Source organism: Antechinus flavipes, chromosome 6, assembly GCF_016432865.1.
Source record: "Antechinus flavipes isolate AdamAnt ecotype Samford, QLD, Australia chromosome 6, AdamAnt_v2, whole genome shotgun sequence".
NCBI lineage: Eukaryota > Metazoa > Chordata > Mammalia > Dasyuromorphia > Dasyuridae > Antechinus > Antechinus flavipes.
Genome location: NC_067403.1, coordinates 88,326,661 through 88,353,385, shown reverse-complemented (window position 1 = coordinate 88,353,385; position 26,725 = coordinate 88,326,661). Strand labels below are relative to the sequence as shown.

The 26,725-nt window shown below is 32.7% G+C and overlaps 1 protein-coding gene across 7 annotated transcripts in view; it reads right to left on the bottom strand.

The window, feature by feature from the left end:
- Positions 1 to 26,725, bottom strand: part of RAPGEF2 (Rap guanine nucleotide exchange factor 2) — a 294,557-nt gene that overhangs the window by 166,989 nt on the left and 100,843 nt on the right. For all 7 annotated transcript variants that reach the window (XM_051965601.1, XM_051965605.1, XM_051965603.1 and 4 more), the window contains exons 2-4: positions 25,217 to 25,287; positions 19,695 to 19,751; positions 2,902 to 2,985 (exon numbers count right to left, since the gene is read on the bottom strand). In XM_051965601.1, the coding sequence (XP_051821561.1) occupies positions 2,902 to 2,985; positions 19,695 to 19,751; positions 25,217 to 25,287 (212 nt within the window). The remainder of the gene's footprint in view (positions 1 to 2,901; positions 2,986 to 19,694; positions 19,752 to 25,216; positions 25,288 to 26,725) is intronic.

Below are 26,725 nucleotides of genomic sequence, written 5' to 3'. Positions count from 1 at the left end.
TATTTCTTGCTTTTCATTCTGTTGGGGTTTCTAACAGGAAAATATTTTGCATGGCTTTACGTGAATAATTTATACACACACACACACACACACACACACACACACACACAATGTGGGCTGAATGGGATGCACAAAGGAATAAAAAATATCAAAAAATTTAATAACCAGAATAGGAAGTGTATCAGTCATTTAGAAAAATAGAAGGAATGGCTGGTTCACATGTTATACTGATACCCAAATAATATTTACAGACCTAGAACAGGGGCTTTTACCCTGAAGTCCATAGAACCTTAAAGGTTAGAGGGTAGATTTCAGAGGGGAAAGGCTTTGAGAATTTGTTATACATGTGTGTGCATATGTGTTTCCATCATAATTAGTTCCCTTTATCATCCTATTTATTTTACATATTTTAAAATATTCTGGAAAATGGTCATCGGACTTCACCAAACATTCAAATGGATCCATCACCCTCTGCCCTGTCCCCAATTTAAAAAGAAAGAAAGAAAGAAAGAAAGAAAGAAAGAAAGAAAGAAAGAAAGAAAGAAAGAAAGAAAGAAAGAGAAAAAAAAAGTTAAGAATTTCTTATTTAGAGGAAGGTTAATAGCACTTTGGTTAAGATTTACAGAAAGATGTACCTAAAAGTCACATAGGATTAGAATTTAAGAATAGGATATGAACCGTACTGGCAGAGGGATTACCCATCTTCTTAAAAATCATAGAAACACTATTGGATTATTATTGGTGTACAATTTAGTGTAACACACACAAAACTTTGTGAAGCAATGACAGCAAGAAGCAATGGAGATAAAGTGGATCCACAGCTCTGAGATGCACCACCTGCTGAATCCCCTTGAGCTACAATGAAACATAATGTCTTAACAACGTAGAAAATTTTTCAAGGATTCAGTGGGACACAAGAGCAGTACTCTGCCTAGTCGGCACCATCCCTAGGAAATATTTGCTTGAAGCACAGATACTGCACCTCATCAACTGTCTCCTCAAGGCCAGCCACTGACACTTAGGAAACTAAGTGATACAAAGCTTAAATTCTTGCCAAGAAAAATCACTTCTAGAAAAATGCCCTACCCAGAAGCAGAATAAACTGTTTGACCTAAGGCAAAGTTTTAGAAATCCTATTACTTTCATTTTCAAAATTTCAAAAGTATAGCCCCAATGCAAACTAATGTTTTCAAGGGGCTTCAAGTAACTGTAACACTGAAATTTTTTATACAATAAACATTAACCTGCTATGGAAATAGATTAGATTTTGAGCATTTAAAAAAAAAATTCCATTCCACAAATTTAGTAAAAGTTCATTAAGCACCAACTGTGTGTGCTTCCTTGTATAAGATACTGAGCTGAGATAAAACATAATACAGCCTATCATCATCATCTTTACTAGCACTGGACAGTACATTAAAAAATTTTTTTGTAAAGTGCTTTATAATTATTATTTCAATTGATTCTTACAATACCCCTGGAAGGAAGGTGCTATTATATTATAATCCCCATTTTATAAATGAGGAAACTGAGGCAGAAAATGGTTGAGTTATTTATCCAAGTCACAGAGTTATTAAGAGCCTGAGGCAGATTTAAACACCACTCTTTCTAAATCTAGGTCCAGTGTTCTATTCACCATATTATCCAGCTATCATGGACCTCACAGTCTAATCAAATTAAAATGTATTCCTTCCCTAACTAGCTTGGATTTATTTGTATTTATTCAATATGTCCTTATGATGGGGAAGGAAAGAGAAAAGGAGGGAGGGAGAGAAGGAAGAAGGAAGGGAGGGAGGGAGAGAAGGAGAAGTGAAGAGGGAGAGGAGGAGATATTATCACTCTCACTTGACTGTAAGCTCCTTGAAGGGAAGAGTTATATCATTCCTGCTTCTGTATCCTCAACAACTGGCATATTGGCCAGCACACAATAGATGTTTAACAAATAATTGTGGATTAATTGCAGAATTCCCATGCATGACATGTCCTAAGCAATAAACTCACCCTGTTATTTCTCATCTTATTTTTTCCTCTCTTCCAAGGATTGAAATTTTTTAAATTGCTTAGTATAAGAATCATACTAAAAATAAATTAGCCACTATGTGCTCAAGTGCCTCCTATGAAACACAAAATATGTTCCATGTAATAGGTCTTCTTATCTAACACATTATATGAGCAAGGATTTTGGGTTCTTCAGTATGGGTTTGATTTCTCTTGGTATATGATTCATATAGCATTATCTATCTATCTATCTATCTATCTATCTTTTCCTTCCCTCCTTCTCCCCTCCATCTGAGAAAAATAGGCTCCTTGAGGTCAAAGACTTTCAATTCCAAGATGATATCACTAACACATTTGGCACTTAATGTTAATTGAACTGAAATGGGAATTATGAGTGATATTCATATAATTCATATCTAATAACTAAATTTGCATTTCATTTCATGTTTTTCTACACCAAATAATACATTTTATTTTTATTGTAATTAACAATGATAAAACATAGAATCGTCATATGCATTCAATAAATATTTGTTGATTTGAATTCTGTTATAAAGATAAAAAGCTGTGGAATTATAAACAACATTAGTTACTTAACACATCATTAGACACCAAAGTGACATTAACTGACATTTTATTTAAGCAAAGAAAAACTATGTATTTGGTTGATGTGTACATCACCAAATGTGATTGGGGAGCCAGAGAAATGACTGGATTGTGAAAGAAATCAAGATCCAAGTTTAACAATATCTAGTCCTCTAAATTTCACTTTAAGTAAAATTTTATACTAAAAGAGGAAATATCTGAGATTATGATTATATTCCGACATAAAAGAAAAATTGGAAACCACAACTCTGAATTTCACCTTCCTGGGTAAGCTGTTAAAGAATGGGCATACAGTACCTGCTCCTTGGGAGAAACATGGATTCCTTAATGAACACCGAACCAGAGAGAAGGATATACCAACAGGTACCAATATCATCAGGACTGAAAGAAAGACAAGAAGATAATTAAATGACCATCTTGAAACAAGAGAGAGAAAAAGGATCAATGTAGAGTACATCAAATTACCCTATCCTGTGTTACTTTAAGAATAATTCATCATAAATAGGAGAGGAACAGGATCTGTACAATTTTTCCAATCCACTTTATAGATCTGTGGATCTCAAGTTAAGAACTCCTGCCTTAGATATATTATCAGAATTTAACACTAATAAGTTGACGAGCAAATACATTAAAAATTTCATGAAGTAGTCTAAAACTTCAGTTAACTTTAAGTTATGTTTTATGTGTGTAAAATATAATATGTTTTAAATATTAAACTGTTATAGAAATAACTGTGAAGCATTGTATCTTTGCTTTCTAGGTCCAATAAAATAAATACATTTGTTGTTCTTCAGTCATATCCAACTCTTCATGATTCTATTTGGAGTTTTCTTGACAAAGATACTGGAAGTGCTTTGCCATTTCTTTCTTCAGCTTATTTTACAGATAAGGAAACTAAGACAAGCAGAGTTAAATGATTTGCCCAACGCCAGAGTTGGAAAGTATCAAAGGCTGAATTTGAATTCATGAAGATGAGTCTTCCTGATTCTAAGCCCAGGCTCCATCCACTGTGTCACTTAGCTGCCCCTCGGTGAATACTTTGAGGATAATCTTTTTCTAACTCCTTTCTTAAAAATTTCATTACAGATTAGCTTCCTTTATCCCAACCTATAGCTTTGATAACAAATTTTCATCATATATGGCTTTGTTTTTCCTGCCCCTATGCTTTAAAAAAAAATTATAAATACAATAAGCAAGGAGAAAGGGAATATAATTATAATATTTTCCTATATATTTTTTTAAATTATAATTTTATTTGTAAGCAACAAACTAGGTCAACAATCAAGAAAATATAGCCCACCTATCTTTCTTAACCAAAGATGACAGCACTATTATTAAATTCTGACATGAAGATATGTACTGCCATGTTCATCATTAGTATTTTAAAAACTAATTAAAATGATAGTGACAAAGTTATTGAAATGGAAAGGTACAGACACTATAGGCCATATTAAATATAGAAAAACATGAATTACACAGGTGAGACAGTCTGTATCAGCTACTACCAGGCTCTGATCCTCAAAACAAGAGGAGAAGGAAAAGGAAAAAGAAGAAGAGGAAGAAGAAATGATTGTAGACAACTACTGAGCTTTACTATGCTACAAGGAAACAGAAATGGAAAGCCAATAGAAATAAGATTTTTGACCTAGAATCTGACAAAATTTGGGGTATCAAGGAGGAAAAAAAGATTATGATGAAAATTTACACTTGTATAATTGAGAGAGGGAAGGGCAAAACTGAAGATAGGTAAAGCTGATCAAAGGTATAAAAGTTGAGGTTTTACTGTTATAAAAGATGTATGTGTAAAGTGCTGTCCTTCAAAGTACTTTCCTAGTGTTTCTTACGTTAGTTGTTAATTTTAAAAGTAAAAAAAGTACAATATGTTAAAGTGATAGGGATGCTAGAAGTGCTCTATGATATGAAAAAAAAAAGATTCAGTTTGTTTTACTATGAACAACTGATGAAAATTAGATTAATCATAAATAAGTCAGGGCAATAGGATTTAGTCTGAACAAAGATATAACAGAAAGTTGAAAGGACAGATTTCAGTGATGGCTACAAAATGGATGAGATGGGATGGAAGAGAAAGAAAAAGAGAAAGTGGGGAGGAAGAATGGCCAAGGACAGAGAAGGAGTATGGAACAGACACTATATAACTGCAATGACCAAACTTGGTCCAAGGAAGCTTTTGGTTGATGTATTGGTTAATTTTATTGAATGCCACGCCCCCTCCCCCCCCACACACACTTTTATTACAAGAGATTCCCTCTTGGGAAGGAAGGGAGAAGGATGTTTTCAAAAAAGATATTCACACACACACACACACACACACACACACACACACCCCCAATAAATTATTAAAGTTAATTTTAAAATTAAAAGCATATTATTTTTAAAAGGTAGAATATTACTAACAAAGCAAGAATTTTAAAAGGAAACATTATAACAAAGTTACTTTATGTACAACATTTTGAGCCATCAAGAAAATATAACATCTCTTTTTTGCTTATCACAATCAAGTCTAAACATTTGTATTCAAAGCAATCTATGCTACACATCCAATCTTACCTTCCTTTGATCCCCAATACAGTGCTTTTGTTACACTCAAAATGGTTTCCCTGCAGAAGTGTCCTGCTAATTCTGTTTCCAAACCTATGGTCGGAGTATTTCCTCTATCTCTTTGCCCATCTAAAATCTGACTTTAAAATCAATTTATGTCTCTCATCTTTTATGAATCCTTTCCCAATTACTGACCTCTGAAGTCCTTAGAAAAAACACTAATGCTGGAGATCAGGAGACCCAAGGTTCAAAATTCTTTGGACTTTGGACAAGCTACCTCTATAAAATACAGAGTTTAAAAGTTTCTTCTTTAAAATAAAGAAGCTGGACTACATTGGCCTCCAAGGTCCCTTTTAAAATCTAAATCTATGATTCTATGGGATCAAACATTTTGATCAATTTTTATTTCTTGTGCAGAAGTGTTGTATTCTCAAGTATAAATTTATTGTGGACAGGGATTATGCCTAATTACTTTTCTTTTCTAGTACCTTATACAGCAAAAGGCAAAAATCATGCACTCAAAAGCATGTTTAAAATAAAGTCTCAATTTTCCTAAACCTAAAAGTCTAACCAAATACTAGGCACACTAGAAACAACAAGGCAGCATCTATGAGACTAAAACAGCAAGTCTCCTTCATTCCTTCATTAGTGAATCTAAAACTGGGCTCAACGAACTTATAGAGCAATGTTCTCAATGTCCACAAGATGGTGGTGTTACCACATCAATGATAATGTACTGATGATAATGCAATTTCAACCAAAAAAAATTCAACCAAAGATCACAAATCTGATCATAGCAATGCAGCCAACCTATCACTTCTAAGTTCAAATATAAACCTTATTTAGTGTTTAAAACCTTTCAAAATTTGGCTCCAACTCACCTTTTTCTAGGCTCATGATTTATTATTCCCTTTCACAAAGTTTATGCTAGCCAAAGTAATCTTAATATTTCTTATAAATGGCAGTCCATTTCCCATCAATTTTGCAGTTACTATCCACCAAATCTGTGATGAAAGATGCATGTTTAAAGTGCTGTCTTTCAAAGTACTTCCCTAGTGTTACTTACCCATGACAGGTGTAAGATGCTGTTAGTTTTGAAAGTGAAAAAATATAGTATAGAAACTAAAGTGATATGGATGCTAGAACTGCTCTATGATATGAAAAAAAACATTCAGCATATTTCCCTCCTTGTGATTCCCTCCTCATCTCTGCCTCTTGGCAAATTATCACCTGTTTTTCTTCAAGACTCAGCTTTTGTAAACAACATTTACAATACTAGTATTTTATAAAACCAATTGATAGAATGAATTACATTCGCATTTTATACATTATTTTTAAAAATATTATCTGATGATGATTTATCATGTGATGTATTGTCACAAAAATAAAAACGAAGGACATGACTTCTGATAACCTATAGTCAATATTTTTATCTTTCCAGATAAAGTAAGAGCAAGACGTAATGCAAACAATTGATAAAGATAAATGGCCTCCACTGGTAACTATAAAACATCAAGAGAACCGGAGTGCAGCAGGTGTACTGTGTACTATGTTAGTTGGACTAACAGGAAGGTGGAGACATGAGTAATACTGGATAGACAAAACTTACTTGCAAAACTTCACTAATTACCAAAGACATTGTTGACATCACATCTGAGTAACAAATTACTGTCTCTTATCTTTAAATCAAGGGTCCTTAGTCTATATCTGAACTTTATTTTCAATATTTAGCTCACTGTATTTGAATATTATTTAATTCCTTGGTAATCCTGTGTATTTTATAAACTCACTCTGAGAAGGAGGTTCATAAGTTTCATCAGGTTACTAAATGAAGTCCATAAAACCAAGAGGAAAAAAAAAAAGGCTAATAAGAATACTTGCTCTAAGCTTTACAATAAGTCTATCCTCATAAGAGTTGGAATTGAAGAACCAACATTTATAGAGAAGCTGTTTCCTCCCCTAGCTTGAGATCACAGTTTAACTACTGACTTTTGATGAAAAGAAAATAAGCAAACAGCCAATCACACAGCAAGCACACTGTTCTGTTTCCCAAACTGCTTGTCTAATAGGAGCAAGGCTTGCTCCTGCTTGGCCACTTATTAATGTCTTTTGGTTAGAATCCCCTTAAGACTGTTTTAGCAGCACATATCAAAAAAGACACTGTTAAAAAAAAAAGTAAAAAAAAACCTTTTTTTAATTTCTTAATACAACTTTTTTTTAAAGGCAAAGCCTCAGCAAAGTGAAATTACAATAGTGTTTTGTAAATACAGCATAACTTGATGCAGCAGCCAGGTTTACAGAACTAAATACTTCACTTGCTAGGCTGCAACAGGAGAAAAAGCATAAAAACCATGACCATTAATTACAAAAGGCACAACAAAATGTGGCACAACAGATAAAGCATTGGACTTGGAATCATTTACACTCATCTTCCTGAGTTCAAATTTTGCTTCAGACACAATTAGCTGTATGATCCTAAGCAAGTCACCTTATTTGCTTGAGTTTCCTCATCTTGTTTGAAATGCATTAGAGAAGGAAATGGAAAGCATTCCAATATCTTTGCAAAAAAAAAAAAAAAAATTGGGGAGAGAGTGCGTTACATAGAGTGGAATACAACTGAACAGCAAAATTAATTACAAAGCACACTATGGAAGCCAGAAATAAATTACAGATTTCTACAGCAAACACACACATACACACACACACAATTTCTTCCAGTCAAGAAGGTAAACATGTCTAGAAACACTTCCAAATGTCTGTACCAGCTCATCTGACCAATACAACTAACCAAAAGGTACATTTTCATAGCAATCCAAAGGTAGGTCAAAGGAATTTGGAAGAACCAAAACTGAGACAGATTCACCTTCTTGAAAACCATACATTTGTACCAACAGGTCTGTCTCAGTATCCATAAAAATATCCATCTTTTTGTCTGGGGTTATCACTACCATCTGCTCTGCCTGCCACTGCAGGAGAGCTAGCTTTCCTTTGCCTGACCATCAAAGACCAGATCCAATAGGTTTTACTTTACTATCAGACTCCTGAATTCCCTATCCTTCTTATTTCAGCTATTTCACTCTCTACCCCCTGCCTAACTTCATTATGTGTGCTCTCTCTCCCATTAGAAGAAAGTTCCTGGAGGGCAGAGGCTGCCTTTGCACAATGCTTATTATATAGTAAGCCTTCATAAGTACTCTCATTCTTTCATTTACATTCTCCCCTTCATGTATCACAGAAGTAATTATCATAACTTTCCACCTATTACTCCCTCCCCACCTCTTATCTTTCTTGGAAAACAAGTGATTCAGGATGACTAACCCAGATCATTTTATAGGAAAATTGGTTTAGAACCATGGTTCGAAAAAGGAGAAGGCTCATGTGCTCAGTAAATAGTGCCTAGGGGCTTCCAGTACACAGGAGCCTTTCTCCTTTATCCAGGATGGCTTGTGGTCTCTTCCTAGATTTCCCTCCATCTGCCTTAGTTCAAAGATCAGCAGTCCCACTTACAGATCATTCTCACTCTATGAAACACCTAATTTAGGTATGTTTCTGGTCATCATAAGTCATCCTAATTTTAGATTTCTGCTTTTACCCATATCAGTCATTTCATGACAAAGGGGATGCCTGGTTGGGAATTTCCCTCTGGGATGTCAGCAATTATCCTCCAATTTATAGCAGTAGAGCACTGTCTGGGGTACACTGAGACAAGAGATTGACTAGACCAGGGTTAGTCATTATCTCAGAGACTTAAACCTAGTTTTGCCTGAATCCCAGTGATGCTTCTTAAAGCCAGGCTGCCTTATCTATAAAGGCAGATATGAAGACCCAAAAGTGTTTTGAATTTGTAAAAATAGCTTTATGAATAATAAAATTTATATACAGTATAGAGATTTTGAATCTTACTAAAGTCTTGGTATTTTTATGCTTATAGATAAAATAGTACTTCTTATTGTCACCAGGAGAGTGCCCAAAAGCATTTGTTATGTAGATCACGTTATTACAAAACTAGGAAGCTAAACACAAAGGAAAACCAAGACAAGAACTATGTGTATATGCTGTACCCTATCTGAAAAATTTACCTGTCCAATCCCAAAGGTTATGGAGTTACCAGGCGCTTTCAATACAAGGAACTTGCCTTATTTTACTGTATTTCCTTGACATGGAGAATAGAATTTTCTGGAATTACATTTATAATCAATAACCTTAGTGCTACTCCCTTAGACATTGTTGACCCAACATAAATAATGTACTTTGCCTAACCTTAATTGGGCATTCTTTCTATAAAATAAGTGGATGAATTATAACCACCAAACACTTCCACAAAGTGGATTTTTTAAAAATAATTTCCAAAGTTAATGCAAATTATACTAGATAAATATAGTTGAGCTATTCATGTGTCACATCACAAATGGAAGGATCCCATGCTCGGGGGCATTTCATCTCAATCCAACAGCATAGCCCTGATGGGTAAAACTTCAGAATAAAAATATTTTCTAATAAATCTCAATTTGGGAGTTGAATGAAACTAATAAGTGACGCAAAAGGATCTTGTGAAGATTCCACCAGTTATGACTTTATGTAGCAAAGTTAATTATGTAAATTTCCTATTATTTTCCTTACTAAAAAATTTTAATTTTTATAAGAAAAAAATTAAATTGCTATAAATGCTAATGAATGTAATGATGAAAGGGAAAGAAGGATATTAAATAAAATCCATAAATTCTAAAATAATCAAACTACTTTCTCCTTGGTGTGTGCTTAGATAACATGCTAATAGCCAAAAATCTCTAGAATCTGAAATTTTACTCTTCAATATTTCTATCAATGAAGTTTTTCCTTTTCTGTTAACAAATCTTTATTCAGTATCAATTTATCTACGAAAAACTATCTGCCAAGTCCTTGAATTTATTTGTCCTACTGGCCGACATTGGCTAAAACCCTCATAGAGAAATAGCTTCATAGTGAACAATATAAACAAGGCGGCCTGATTTACTGCAGTGCAGACTTGGCAGGAGCCCAACAGAACTTTGCCAACTGTCTGGCTATAAGGTATAATACACCTTCAGGGAGCAAGGGAGAAAGCAACAGAACAGATTTGTAGCAGCTCCTTGCTGCATTATTAAATGTCCTGCTGAATCACTTTGACAGTATGCAATGGAAGCACAGGGAGAATTCATTTTTATCATCCTAGGAAGTCTACCTGAAAATTAGTATGATGATCCCAAATGAGACATGAAAAAGACTCAGATCTGAATTATCTTACTGAGAACACTTTTAGCTATTTTCAAAATTCTTCTTCTCTGTCCTTGGAAATAGAGGCAATGGTGATTAAAATGTGATAAAATAAAGGATCAATATTTAAAGTAATGGATCCATATTTTTTAAATTTTTACTAGCAAAATATACCTCACTCTACTATCTATATCACTGAGTGATATATTTAGAGCTGAAAGAGACCTTAGACGTCATCAAAAATCATAAGATCAAAGACCTAAAGCTGAAAGGACCCTCGGGGACTGCCTAGGTCAACACCTTTCATTTTACAGATGAGGAAGTTGAGGATAAAGAAATTAAGGAGTTCTACAGTATCACCCAAATAGTAATTATCAAAGGCAGAATTTGAGCCAGGATCCAACCTAGGGTTCTTTCCAATATATCACAACTGCCTACTCTAGTTTAATACCCTCATTTTATAGAAAAGGAAACTGAGCTTTCCAAAGGGTAGAATGGGAACCCCCAGAATAGGGGAGAAATAGTCTCAGTTTTGTTTGCTAATTAAGGATAACACAATTTCCCCATCCTCAAAAAATTTGTAATTTAACAGGTTGTTTCAGTAAAAAAACAAACAAAAACCCTGGAAACATAAAATACATAAAGAAGATAATAATATATAATTATGTGAAAAAACTGGGGTACATACATCTCTGGAAATCAAGAAATGGAAAGAAAAGTAAATCAAGAAGGGTCCAAATTGAAGGTAAAGTTTCCTGGAGAAAATATAAAACTTACACTGAACACATGGGGAAAAAATGTGATTAATATAAGCCCCAATATAAGACTGGTTTTGAAGTCAGAAAATTTGTACTGGAACCCTTTCATAAATTTGTCAGCTGCATGACTTTGGACATATCACTTAACCCGTGTAAACCTCATTTTACTCTTCTAGAAAATGAGAGTACTACTACTTAACCTACTTCATAGAGTTGTTGTAAGCAAAGTTAAAGAGACTATAGAATCATAATTATTATACCAACTGGAAAACATGGCAGGTGGTAACAAGCATAATACAGTCAAAGAACCAAGAGGAAAATAACTTGATGAGAAGTAAAAGGGATAGAAGAACAATGAGCAATAACACTGGGCAGGATACTTTGAAGGTCAACATGTTATGAAGTTAGTAAAGTATGAAAGTACTATAGTAATGCAGGCATGAGATAATAAAAGCCTGGATTAAAATGGATGTGCAAAGGACAAATGAAGCCTGGAAACATTTGTTATGATCGACAGACCCAAGGTTTAGACACAAAGTTGTACTAGCATTAAACTAAAGACCTGAATTTGAGAAGAATTGAAGATTTTAGATTTGAAACTATAAATCTTCAAAGAAATAAAAGAATCAAAGGAGACTGCAAAATACTGAGGGAAGAGTGTTGGTTCCCACTGAAAACAAATGAGAATTAAGGGAGTAGGCCAGATTAGAGATAGTTTATGATTAAGAGACAATTATTGAGAATCAAAAATCAAGCAAAAGTGAAGGTTTCAACTATAGTAGGAAAAAATTCAGTTAAAGATACTTAACATTTATTCACACTGAATGTGTGATAGGATATCAACAACTATTAGAATTCTTAGGAAATATAAAAGGAATATAGGAAAAGACCAAATACTAAACTCTTAAGAAAATGTCTGCATTTGGGAAAACCATGAAGATCATATAATGCCATGGATATCAATGAGAGTTTCCAAAAACAAAGTATCTTCTAAAGCCATGTGTATAAATTGCAATCAGAGTTTTTTCCACACACACATTTTTTTAACTATCTTTTTCACATCCAAAGAATCTGGATTAGCCAGCAAATGAAATCAATACTCTTCAAATACTTTCCTGATGTGTGAAGAAATTGATGAATGGAAAAAACTTGATATGTTGCCAATAAAAAATTATGAATGGCACTCTTTTAAAAGGGATAGTTGTAGAAGGCCATCTTCTGGCAGTACTGGGCTATTCTAAGAATATTCCTTCTTAGAAAGAGAGAGCTTAACAACAGTTACCCTTGAAGAGGGGTCACTGAGCTGCAAGTTATTCTTTAAGACTGAGTCTGCAATGACACTAAAGATTATTATATTTTTTTAAATAATAAAGAAATATTTCCTTTCATACTCAGAAAAATTTCACATCCAAGAAAATTTAAAAAAAAAAAAAATTCTCAGATAGACCTATACTGTAAGTTTCTATGAGTCATACAAAGATCACATTAGAGGTGACTTCATATTGAAGGAGCTGCTTCTGGTAAGTAAACCCTTTCTGAAAAAGTCCAAACCGGATTGAGATTAGACAGAAGTGCACATTATATCAAGTTATAATATAGTGTAGCACCAATGTATAATGAAGAATTTTTTATAATTGCCTGCCATCAGTAAATATATCAAAAAATAAAGTTCTATTAGTTGTACTTCAAAAGAAATCTTTTTCTTCATCATTCTTAATGTGTTCTGGCAGTTTTTCATAAAATGTGATAGAAAAAAGATTAAACCATCTCATTTGACTGAATTTCATTCCAATGCAAGTTAAATTGACAACCTGTAACAAAATCAAAACTGAGATTTATTATCCAAAAAAATGAAGAGAAAAATGTCTTTCTGGCAGGTTTTCTCTGCTATTTTTACATAACAGATAAATAACATGATTTTTATCTTGCCTGTTGACAGGCCTAATGAAAATCTATTGGGAAAATCAGTCAGTGCAGGCTGAAATTTGGGCTTTTTAAATGAGCTCAAAGAGCAACACTTATTTTCCTTGCTGGCATGAAATTTTGGAGAAAATCATTAGCTTTGTTTTGCTGTTAAGATCCTTTCAAAGATCAAAGCAGATAAGGAAAACTGACAGAGAGGGACAAGATCATGCAGTTTAGGAATGCACATTAAAAAAAAAAAACTCAGCATCAGAATTTCTGAACTAAAAAATGTATAATTTTACCTCTACAATTAATTGCATGTTGAAAGACATTGGTAAGGACACTGCCCAAAAACAGACAACTAAAAGTAAACCCATTTGTCATGTACACAATGATATACCTCTAAACTATAAGAATATCATAAAACCCAAGATTTAACTGATGCTACTTTAACATTAAGTTCAAAGTCATTTTAATACCATGGTATGCTTCCTTTATTCTTTTTAATTATCTAAAGGTTCTAACAATGAGTTATAAATATTATTTTGTTCATCCTCAAGATGTTAAAACACAAAAAGCATTATCGAGTTTCTGATCGAATTAGCAAGAAGCTAAAGATTCTTAAAAAGTAGCAGTCATGTTAGTATCTATAAAAAACTTCCATTAAAAATAACTCTATCAATGATCAATTCTGATGGACATGGCTCTTTTCAACAACAAGGTGATTCAGGCCAGTTTCAATGGTCTTGTAATGGAAGAGAGCCATCTGTATCCAGAGAGAGGATTGTGCGGACTGACTATAGGTCACAACATAGTATTTTCACCTTTTTTTTTTTTTAATCACTGTTGATTTTCATTTTGTTTTCTTTCTCATTTTTTCCCTTTTTGGACTGATTTTTCTTGGGCAGCATGATAAATGTAAAAATATGTATAGAAGAATTACACATGTTTAATATATATTGAATTACTTGTCATCTAGGGGAGAAGGGGAGGGAAAGGAAGGGAAAAAACTGAAACAAATTTTTGCAGAAGTGAATGTTGAAAATTATGCATGTTTTGAAAATAAAAAGCTTTTTTTTAAATGACTATATATGCTTTATAAAAATCACCAATCTGAAGTCTAACAAATAAACACACATTTAAATGCAGTAGAGAAAAGGAAAAATTATTCAAAATCTTTTAAGTCCATAGCAAAAGTTACAAATCTTCAGACCACATTATCTGTTAAATTCAAAGGAAAGACATACAAGTCATTTCCCCATGAGATGATGAATAGAGGACCAAAGTCAAAAGGTTTATAGCTACTTCAAAGATCATGAAACACTGACTCCAAAATAAGAAGGATGCCATCCAATGCTTACTACCAATATGACATTGGGCATTGGTTCATTTTTCTTGGTCTCAGTTTCTTCAATTTTAAAAAGGGAGTGGAGGAACTGACTAGAATGTTTCTGAGATTCTTTTCAGCTCTAGAAAAATGACCTTATAATCACTAGTCTTCACTAATAGGAAGTAAATAAAGCAATGATAGCAGAATCATATCCAATTAAGGATCCCAGGATTGGGACAGGATGTTTATCATCCTTCCACACACAACATTTTTCATGTGGAAAATATAATCTGGAAAAAATTAAGGGAGCTGCCATAGCAATCTTTTGATATAATTTCTAACTACCTTAAGTCAACTCTCAGTCATCATAAAATAATTCTAGATACTCAAAACTTTCACCTCGTATTCATTTTATAGAAACATTTTTATTCAAGTAGAAATGCTAAAGTCCTTCCCCAAAAATGTACATAAATGATTATGGATTATGCTAAATAAGGTTCTATTGCTACAGAATTTTTTTTTAGAAGATGTTTTGTTCATAAGGTTTCTAAGTTTAGAGGCAGAAAGGGCCTGAGAAGCTGTGACTCAGCCTACAGTAATCACACAGACAGTAATATGGTAAATATCAGCTGTAAGAATTGACCTTGGGTCCAGGACTGTTCACACCAAACTATGGTACCAAACACTGGCTCTTTCAAAACAGTGACTTTCAAGTCATGACTTCAGAAGACTAATGATAAAGGATGTCCCTTTGGTAATGAGGTGATGGGCCAGAGGTGAACAGTGAGGAAAAATATTTTCAAATCTGGCCAATGTATTGATTTATTTTGCTTGACTATGAGAAATTATAAAATGAAGGGTGAGATGAGTCAATAGCAAGGGATAGAAATGCAAAAGCAAAAAAGAAAAGAAGGGTAAATGAAAGCAGGTCAGAAGAGAATACAAACAGAGCAATTTTACTGCTCTTATTAAATTTAATATAAAGACTTAAAACAAACTGTATAGAAGTTTACAATTTCATATATTCTTTTTTCTTTGTCTATTGAAATGTTTGTTGATTATTAAATCCATAATAAAAAGAAATTTTTAAAAAACTATGAAAATACCTAGCATTTTTACAAAACAGTAAAACTTACAAAGTGCTTTGCAAATATTATTTCATTTAGTCCTCACAATAACTCTGGGAAGTTATGTGCTATTATTATCCCCATTTTTAAGTGGAGGAAATTTCAGAATTAGTGACTTGCCCAGAATCACAGAGTTAGTATCTGAGATCAAATGTGAATTCCGGTTTCCCTGACTCCAGGTCTAACACTATTTTATAAAACAACAACAACAACAACAAAAACTATATCCCTATGTGAGATCTCATATCAAAGGAAACAACTTGTGGAGATGGAGCCAACCATCCCTTCCACCAAATGCCAGAGAATTGAACAGGGCAAGCAAGTCAGCCTGTATGGAGATATAAGAGGAGCTCTGAGAGATAGACAGAAAGCAACATATTCCAGGCAAGTCAAACTACCTCCAGCATCTTAGCCAGCACCTTGTTCACAGCCTGATGGAGGCACCCCAGGATCCTAAGCCCAAAAGCCATGGGAATTTCAATACCTCAGGCCAGTGCCCATAGTCATCATCCTGGGAAACAACCCCTGTGGAGATGAAGCCTAGAAACTGCTCCTAAAGGTGCTATATAGTCATAACTACTGAGAACCAAAAAGGAAAGTTCTTGCCACCAAAATCCTTGGAACTGTCAAATGGTTCTATATCAGAAACCAAAATCAGTTTGTCAGTGGAAACATTGGAGCAAGGGACTTATCTGACTTGCAGCTGAAACCTTCAATACTGTTTCCTCCTTCATTAGGATGTGAGCCCCTGACTGTCTTATATTAATTACTATTCAAATGCCAGCAAATCACAGTGTTTTGTGCATAGCACTTGATAAATACTCTACTCATTCATTCATTCATTGTTGTCTTAGTATCATGAAAGTTATTTTCTGCGTTATTTTGATTAGATATCACACATTAAAAAGTATAAGGTACTCATAAAAGTCTTATTTCTCAAATATATAGACAAATGATTCAAACTGATAAGAATACAACTCATTCATCAATTGATAAATGGTCAAAGGTTATGGACAAGCAGTTTTCAGATGAAGAAATCAAAGCTATCTATAATCATATTTTTTAAAGTCCCTAAATCATACTGATTAGAGAAATGAAAATTAAAACAACTCTAAGGTACCACCTCACATTTATCATACTGGCTACTGTGACAGAAAAGGAAAATGATAAATGTTGGAGAGAAATGTGGGAAGATCAAGACATTAATACACTGTTGGTAGAGTTATAAAGAGATCTAATCAATTCTACTCTGGAGAGCATTTTGGAACCATGGCCAAAGGTCTATAAAAACTGTGCACACACTTTAATCTAGGAATACCACTAGATCCCAAAGATGGGGGAGGGAGAGCAGAAGGAGAGAGGGAAAAGAGAAGGTGAGAGAGGGAGAAAGGGAGAAGAAAAAGTGAGAGAGCGACAGACAGAGAGAGAAGAGTCTATTTGTACACAAATATTTATAATTTCTGGTCACAAAGAATTGGAAATTCTGGGCTGAATAAGTTGCAGTATATAATTGTAAAGGGATATTATTATGCTATATGAATGATGCAAAGAATGATTTCAGAAAAATTTGAAAAGATTTATCTGAACTATTGATATAAACCAAGAGAACAGAACCAGGAGAACACCGTACACAATAATACTATGGGATGAACAACTGTGAATGAATTACATATTCTGAGCTATGATCCAAGACAATCTCAAAGGATTCCTGATGAAAAATGCTATCCACTTCCAGAGCAAGAACTAATGGACTCTGAATATGGATCTGTAGAGAGGTGGAAGTCTGAAAAGCTGTACTTGAATCCAGAACAGCAGAGTACTTAAGGCTAAGTACCTACTCAATGTGATATAATAGTTCTATAAACATATATTTAAATAATAAGATGATGTGATGACTCTCCTCATGATTGGCGCTTGCTAAATATATTAGTGAGGTAATTGTAGGGAAAAATTGGAGGGCTCCAGACTCGAGTCCAGGATCCATCTTTAATGAGCTGCATGGCAGCCTGCCTGCCTCCTTCTCTTCTCCTCCTAAAGACCAATGACTTTGACTGATCCTGACTCTGACTGATCCTGAACCCCTCCATAGAGGTAGCCCAGACATTATATGGATCAAAGAATATTATTTTTCATACTTTCTGTTTATTGAGTTTTCTAACAAAATGACTAATATGGAAATGTTTTACACACATAATCTATATTAGATTGTTTATAATCACAGGGAGGGGGAAGAGGTGGGAGGGAAGGATAGAATTTGAAACTCAAAACTAAAAGAAAAAAGAATGTCAAAAATTGTTTTTTTATATGTAATTGTGGGGGAAAGAGGGTTTAAACACAAGATAGATTGTACACCTTGACAAACATCAATAGCAAAAGTAACACAGGAATATACAAACTCTCATTTTGTCAGCATAGGTAATTTTCCAAGTAGAAAGTCTCTTCACTAGTTCAGCCTTCTCTTCTTAGCTAAACTCAAGAGACCTGAATGAGTCACATAAAAGTTAAATGACTCCTCCAAGGTCAAAAAGTCATTAAATATAGGAAGGTGGATTCATATCCATGTCTTCTAGGTTCCACCCCCCAGTTCTCTACCCACTATTTTATGAAACCTCAAAAGCAATAAACCAAAAGTTCTATAAATTAAAGCACATTTTAATTTTATGAGCTTAGACAACATAAATACTCTTAGATTTATCTATCTCAGATTTATATCCATCACTGAAGTTTATTCCAACATTTGATTATCTCAAGATGGGTGATCCTAACTTCTTTAAGACTACTCTAGTGGGAGGAAAAAAACTTTAAAAGTTTCTACCAAGTGAAAGAAGGTTCAACCATAGACCCAATGATGTACTATAGACTAAAAAAATTGATCTCTATAAGATGACAGGAAAAGATAACGATAAATGTTGGAGGGGCATGGAAAACTGGGACACTGTTGGTAGAGTTATGGAATGATCCAACTATTCTGAAGAATAAATTGGAAAGATGCCTAAAAGGCTATAAAACTACATATCCTTTGACCCAGCAGTGCCATTACTGAGTCTGTATCCCAAGGAAATCATAAGGAAGGAAAAGGATCCACATGTATAAAAATGTTTGTAGCAGCTCTTTTTGTGGTGGCAAAGAATTGGAAAATGAGCAGATGCCCATCAATCGGGGAATGTCTGAACAAGCTGTGGTATATGAAGCTAATGGAATATTATTGTGTTCTACAAAAAATGAAGAACAAGCTGATTTTAGAAAGGCCTGGAAAGATTTACATGAACCAATGCTGAGTGAAACACAGAAGGAATACATTGTACACATTAACTGCAAGATTGTGCATTGATCAACCATGAAGGACATGGTTCTTCTCAGCAGTTCAGTAATCCAAGGCAATCCCAATAAACTTTGGATGGAAAACGCAAAAAAATAAAATAAATTAATTTAAGTTTGTGCAGGCTTGGGGTCTGGTCACCAGGTGATGAGTTTTTATTAGGTATGAGGGGAGGTTTTTTAGAACTAATGAAATTTCTTACTAATGCAATGATCAGTTGAGATCCATATCAATAGAGGGAACATCTACAATGATTCTTAACACTTTAAAAAGTACTTTGGCATGGATTTTCATTTAAATAAGATCTGGAGCCTACTGAAGTAAATTTCAAACAAAGAAAAAAAGATGTAAATGCCATGCATAAGATGATTAATGGTTAACAAATTATCTCTGAAAAATCTAAGGCTCATTCACATATATCCTTTTTGGAAGCAATAAATTAGGACTGATGTCATTTGACTTTATTGAATGGGTAGAGGCATAATAAATGGTCACTACTTTTTTGTAGTTTAAATAATAATAGAAGCAATAAAATAATAATCGAATGATGTCTAATCTGAAATAACTTTTTAGATTGACTCATGTTACACAATTTAATAATTTAAATCAAAAAGACTGTCAAATATTTAACATGTATAGGACTGCTTGCCATCTGGGGAGCCGATGGAGGGAGGGAGGGGAAAAGTCGGAACAGAAGTGAGTGTAAGGGATAATGTAAAAAATTATCCAGGCATGGGTTCTGTCAATAAAAAGTTATTTAAAAAAAAAAAAGACTGTCAAAATCAACATTATCACAGTGCTAGCTGGAATTTCAGTTTTATGTGTGTATTATACATTATAGAAAGAGAGGAAATACTTACTAGTACAAAACTTCATTTGCTTCATGTCTTTCATATCTCACGGTTTCACACATTAATCTAGAAAAGAGATTTAAAAAAAAAACTTTAGATGTAAAATTAATCTTACACTTATCTGAAAAGAATCAAAAATATAAATTAGTTTAGAATGTTAAAATAATAAATTATTTTGTTAATCCTTCTAAGATGAATAAAGAAATGTTAACATTTCTTAGTGAATAAATTTTAAAATAAATAATTAAATTGACATACATAACAGCTTCCAAAAAAGGAAAGAAAACTTTTATAATTTTATTTTGCTGTTTTTCAAGATAAAAATTATGTGTACCTTTCTACTTTGTTTAAAAAAAAAAAAAGAAAAGAAAAAGCAACGTAGGAAAGTGTTACCTTACTCAACTGCAAACATAGAAAGCATCCAATTAATGTCTGTGGCATTAATTACCATCATAGTTATCAGGAATATTACTATACTAAATCCTAATAAAACTATTTTCTGTTAACATATTCAAATACAAAAGAGAAGGCATGATGTCTTGTAGATAACTCTATTCTGGAAAAAGATATGACTTTAAGTATATGAATACTTTTTTTACCCTAGAAAATCATCCGTTCTGTAAATATAGAAAATATCAAAAGTGTCAGTCAATTCAACCACAAAATTAACAATAACACAAACATTTATTAAGTAGCTATAGGCAAGATACTGTGCTGTTATATGGCATAAATAAAAAGCAAAGAAAAAATCTAGCATGCTAACAAAAGATAATGCTAACTGGAAATAAAATACTGAATATACAGTCAACTCAATTACTGGTGCAAAACTACAGCTTGTCCAAACGCAATAGTGTACAAACCATTAAATAAAGTTGCAATAGCATGGGCAAAATATTCATATCCATTAATTAAACTTAATTTTTTTCCACTGAAGTAAATAATTCCAAGAGTGGTTTTATAATGTCACATCAGTCCTCTCCCAAACATATAACTTTCAATTAATAGCACTAACATTTTAGTTGATTATTTTCAATCAATCAACACTTTACTTTTGACTGGGGTTCAGACTGGCACAAGTGACATAGCATAAGGCACAAGGATATATATTGAAGATCAGAGTTAAAATGAAATAAGTTCATAGGATGAGGTTCTAACCATTATCTATTCTCTCATCTACTCTTCAACCTACATGCTTGCTTCAATACTTTCACCACATGGTCAACATCAACCCTCAAGTGTCCATGGGAATCTCCTTAACATAATAAGTCTTTTTGTACATGGATTTTATCACACATTAGCTATCTTGAAGCACCTTTTTTTTTGGGGGGGGGGGGTCTATTTTTATTTTTTAGCTCTGTGACAGATAGTTAAGATTTTCTAATAAGCAACTCCAATTAAATGAGGAATAAACTACACTGTCAATTAGCCTTTTATTATCTAAGGAAATGAGGGGAAAGAAGACACAAAGAAATAATATAACAAACAAATAGATCAAAAAAATCTTTAAAATTATTAAAATTTTCCACTTCAAATCTGTTCATCAAAAAGAAATAGAATAAAATTTTCTGCCTACAGCTAATTTTTTTAAAAATGTAAACTTTTTATTACTTAAAGAGAATATTAGAAAATAGTTGCCCAAAATATATCAGGATCATTTACAACTCTTAAGCTTGTCCTTTTCAATGTGTGAGCATTAACTCATTGAGCAGTACAGATAATAAAGCAAAAATTACCTTGAAAAACATTAATTTTAAGGTTATGCAATTAAATTGTAAAAACCTATCATTATTTTACAATCATTAAAAGAAATTCCATAAGAAAAATTTGTACAACACATTTCTAAAAAAAAATAATTTTTAGTAACATTAGCCTTTTATTTCTAAGATTTATATTTTGAAATTACACAAGATTTCTGTTATATACAAATACACATATATGTGTACAAATGTGAATATGTATATAAATCTATAGATATAAACATATACGAATGCTGTTCAGTTGTGTCCAACTCTTTATGACTCCATGGGTTACATAGCACACCAATATTGTCTGTGTAGTTCTTGGTAAAGCTAATGGAGTGTTTTGGCATTTTCTTCTCCAGTGGATTAAGGTAAATAGAGATTAAATACTTTGCCTAAGGTCACACTGCTAATAAGTATCTGAGGCCTCCTGACTCTAAGTCTTTATCCAGTGAGCTGTCTAGTCTTGGGAGGGGAGGAGGATAAAAAAGCAGAGGGGAGGAGGTACACACATATTTGCAATAGATATAGAAAATACCTAGGAATTATAGATAATAATAATAATAAAACCTAAACCTATTAACTCTAAGTTTAGTTGTACTATAGGAATCTGCATAGAGAACTACAGCAATGCAGGTAGAAATATTCAAAATATAAACTAGATTATATGGTATACAATAAAAAATGCCCAAAGGAGACCAAAGATTATACAGGAATTATTTTTTTAAAAAAGTAATCACTTAGATAAGAAATCATCAAAAATAATGTTTTTTTTAATTTACATATACTTGAAACTATATACTCTCTAAAAAAGTTTTTTATAAATTGAGTAGTGTTCCTAATTCCCAAAAGTTTCGCTTTCCCCAGTTAAACTTGATTGCGTTTTTAAATACTTCACCCACAAGGTACATTAATTTAAGTTATTTTTATTAAAAATTTCATTTCTGAAAGACAATTCTCTTGGTACTTTTTCAATTAAGAACTAAATATGAAATAAGTATGCTCTTAACTTAATGGGTCTTTGAAGTATAAGGGGAAAATACAGAAAAATAATAATGTTTATTAAAGAATAATGGCTAGTTTTATAGTTAGCATAACTTTGGTTGATTTGGGAAAAAGAATGTGAAGATAGAATTGAGAGAACTATCTTGCGTAGGCTGAAAATATAGCAGCTACTAATGGTCCAATTCCACTACTGATCAGCACAGAAGCTTTGATCTGCAGTGCATTAAAATAAAATGGCTTTACCCTACTGCAACTCAAGAGACCCACCAGCAGCCACTTTTCCCAATAGTGGGGATTACAATTGTGCATCACTTCAACCAGACATGTGGCATCATTAAGTAAAAGTGTGGGAGAAACAATACATAAATAAGACACAAGTCAGTGTATGTATAAGGGAATGAAACCTACCAATAACCTGACACTGTTTAGAAAAAAAAAGTAATTGGCTCATACATATTCAGTTTATCTATATATACTACTTAGGTATCATCAGATACTTAGGTAATCAGAATTTTCTTGATATCAGTGTCCAATTCTCTGATAAAACATAAATACAAATTACCTCACTGGCAGAATAAACTGTTAGCGAATGGGATGTTCTAACTAATCAAATTACAATATATTCTTGACACATAGGAGAAAAAAGAATAGGACAAAACAAGTCATTATGTTCTAGAGTTCTAGTTCTAAATCCATGATTATCATTTTTCCAAGAATTAGACTCTATTAAAATACACTTTGAAATTAAAACCATGCTTTAAAGATTTATTTTTTGTTATGGTGAAAACTATCTTCAAGAATAAGGATTAAATGCTATAAAAATTTAAAATAACTTTATTATTTAATTTTAAGTTCAGAATAAAATAAACACATTTTTTATAAAATACATATTAGATTGCTTCTTGAGGCTCAAGGAATGACTTGCCTAACAGCTAAAAAAAAACTAAAGGCAACATTTGAATTTCTGTTCCTGACACATTCAAGTCTATACGCTGTCTTTTTTTTCCTTTCTTTTTTAATTTTAAAAATTCTAAAGTTGAGGGTAGGCATAATGAATAAAAAGCAGCCTTCCAAGTCAAAAAAATCTGTGTTAAAATTCTTAGAATTGGGTTCTAAAAGAACTGGATTCAAGACTTAGCCTATATGGGCCCTCAGTCCATTCTTTAAAGGCAAATTAAAATTAGGAAAGCAGATACAGATATTTTTAGTAATTTCCTCATTGTGTGTTCCCTACACTAATAAAATTACATATCCAGTATAAAAACAAATTTTTTTCATAAGCCACTTGAGGATTTGTTTTATGATTAAATAACACGCTTAAGATATCTAGAAGTACCAGTAAATAAATTATTTTACTTGACAGAATGATGAATAAACTAGTTTTAACTTAATTTTTGGGACTACATACTGGAATTTCTCAGGATATGACTCTAAAAATAATTATGAGATATATAAAAATGTAAGAAATTGAAGAAGAGAAACTTAGGGGCTTTCACTTAGGGACCCAAACAACTCTGAGTAAAGAAAAAGTCCATTGTAGTGGTTAAACCTCAAGAAACAAATCTGGTCACAATTTTCACTATTTTTCCAATACTGGGGGGGAAGGGGAGGAGAGAAGAGGGGATCCATTTCAATATTTAAAACAGAACTCAATTTGTCCATTGCTACAAAACTTTTATTTGTAAATTCAAGTATAGTAATGCTGAGAAACATTTGAAATTAAGACGAAAGAAAGAAAGAAAGAAAGAAAGAAAGAAAGAAAGAAAGAAAGAAAGAAAGAAAGAAAGAAAGAAAGAAAGAAAGAAAGAAAGAAAGAAAGAAAGAACATTATTGATTAAACCTAACAAATGCACTTATGGCTATAGGATTTTAGAGTTGGGAAGAATCTTTAGAAATTTTCTAGTCCAATACCCTCATTCTGAATATTTGATCCTCAATATAAAACCTCTCTGAGATTATCTCTAGTTTTCCCACAAATTTCTTGTATGCACATGGTGGTTTATAGGTTGTCTATTAGAGTGAAAATCCCTCTAAGGCCAGAAACTGAGTTTTTGCCATTATAGCCCAAATACTTAAGCACTGTGCTTGGTAAGCATTTAATAAACACTTGTTGCTGTGACAATTTTTCCAAAGACATAATTCTTTTAAATTGTCAACACGTAAACATCAAGAAAAAAAGATAACCAAGAGATATCCATATATAACTAAATTATGAACAATGCAAAGGAGAAAAGGTTCTTAACACTTCTATTATTTTTAGGCAAGGTACTAGCTGAATATAAAAGACTTCTATGGAAAACAGCACCAAGTACAAAACATATGGAAAGAGTACTTTGAAAACCTTAACAGCACTAGATAAATCTAAATCATTAATTTTATTCTCAATCCCCATCATTTCAGTATCAAAATATCAAATATTCCCCCAAAAAACCTTCCCTATCCTTTCCAGTTCTGTTTGAAAACTTGAATGTAGTAATGGTTTAAAATATTTAAATTTAGTGTTGATTTTTTTCTTCAGGATTTTTTTTTTTTTGCTTAAATGAGGTTTCAAGGAATAAATGATGTATGTAACATAAATTCTTCAGCAACTTATTGTAGCTACTCAAAGCACTAATTTATTGTAGCACTTAGCACAGTGCTTGGCACATAATAAGTACTTAATAGAAATATATTGATAGATTGGTTCAAAATCCAGAACAGTTTTATCTTCTTGTTTGCTGAATCCCTGTTATGAGTGGTCACATATATTACAAGGAATAATAATAGATAAATGTTAAAATGACATACCTAAGTTGATGTTCCCTCAAATTAGACAAAGCTTCCATTCCATGTAAATAGGAATACACTATTTCCAGATCCTGTTTAAAAAAGAGAAAGAAAAATCTTTAGTCTTGTTAGAAAAATTCACTACATTGACTAAAAATAATAATATTAAAGTACTAGAGAAGTCACCAAAAGGAAAAAGGATAATCTATATAAAAACAACTAATTTTACTTATATTAGTGAAATCTAGACCCAACCCATACCCTAAGGAATTGGAAAATGACTAAATAAAATTGATGTATATTTTTGTAAATAATATTATGGCCTCATAAAGAAAATACAACATGGCTAAGAATCATAGAAACACCATGATATTTCTGAAAAATCATGATTGCAGATAATTGACAGGACAATAGGGATAGTAGATTTAAGTAAGCTGTTAAAAAAAAAATCACAAATTTCAATTTGCACATAGAGAGGGGCATAAAAAGACTCCATCCATGAAAAGTGGAACTTGAAAAGGAACGAGGGCTAGTGATCTGGTGAAAGGGCCCACTAATAGAAGAACAGTTGAAGCATTAGGATTATATCCATGAAATATGAAAAGATCTATTAAAAAGGGTTCCTAAGAATGGGATAGAGTTGCTTCAGAGAATTTAAGGAAGGACATAGATAGGAAACTCACAGAATATAAAAGCATAAAAACAATAGAACCAGCTGATACTACAGTACCCAAAAAATGTAATCTTTGCCTCAATTTATGATTTCATCAGTATAGGGAGCTCCTGGTACAAAATTTACTCTATAACGAAAAACATTTTGTCTTCAATTTATAGTGTTGGAGTCCAATCTAGATGCACAGAGACTTTAAATGCTTAAGCTTACTATCACAGCTAATTTTTCACTCAAGGCAACATATGATATCCAGGTCTTTCTGTCTCAAAGCTTTGAATCACTTGGCATATGTTTTCCCCCACTTTCCTGTATTTGTAAATGTAAAATATGTGTATATGTATATATACATATGTGTATATGAAATGTGCTTGTGTACGTGTATGTATGTAAGAATGTAGGTGTATATATATATATATACACACACACCTACATTCTTACATACACACACGTACATATATATATATATATATGGAGAATTAGATGGTACATAAATGGATAGTGTACCAGGCTTAAAGTATGTATGTGTATGTGTGTATATATATATGTAAAAGGAGAATTAGATGGTACATAAATGGATAGAGTATCAGGCTTAAAGTCAGGAACACTCATTTTCATGAGTTTAGATCTGTCCTCAGATACTTACTAGCTGTGTAATCCTAGGCAAATCACTTAACTCTGTTTGCCTCAGTTTCCTCATCTGTAAAAATGAGCTAAAGAAGAAAATAGCAAACTAAATAAGTCCTTTTGCCAAGATAACCCAAAAAGAGGTCACAAAGAATTGAACACAACTGAACAACAAATACACATGGGATTATATATACATACACACCAATCAATTTTAACAGAGCTTTTACAGT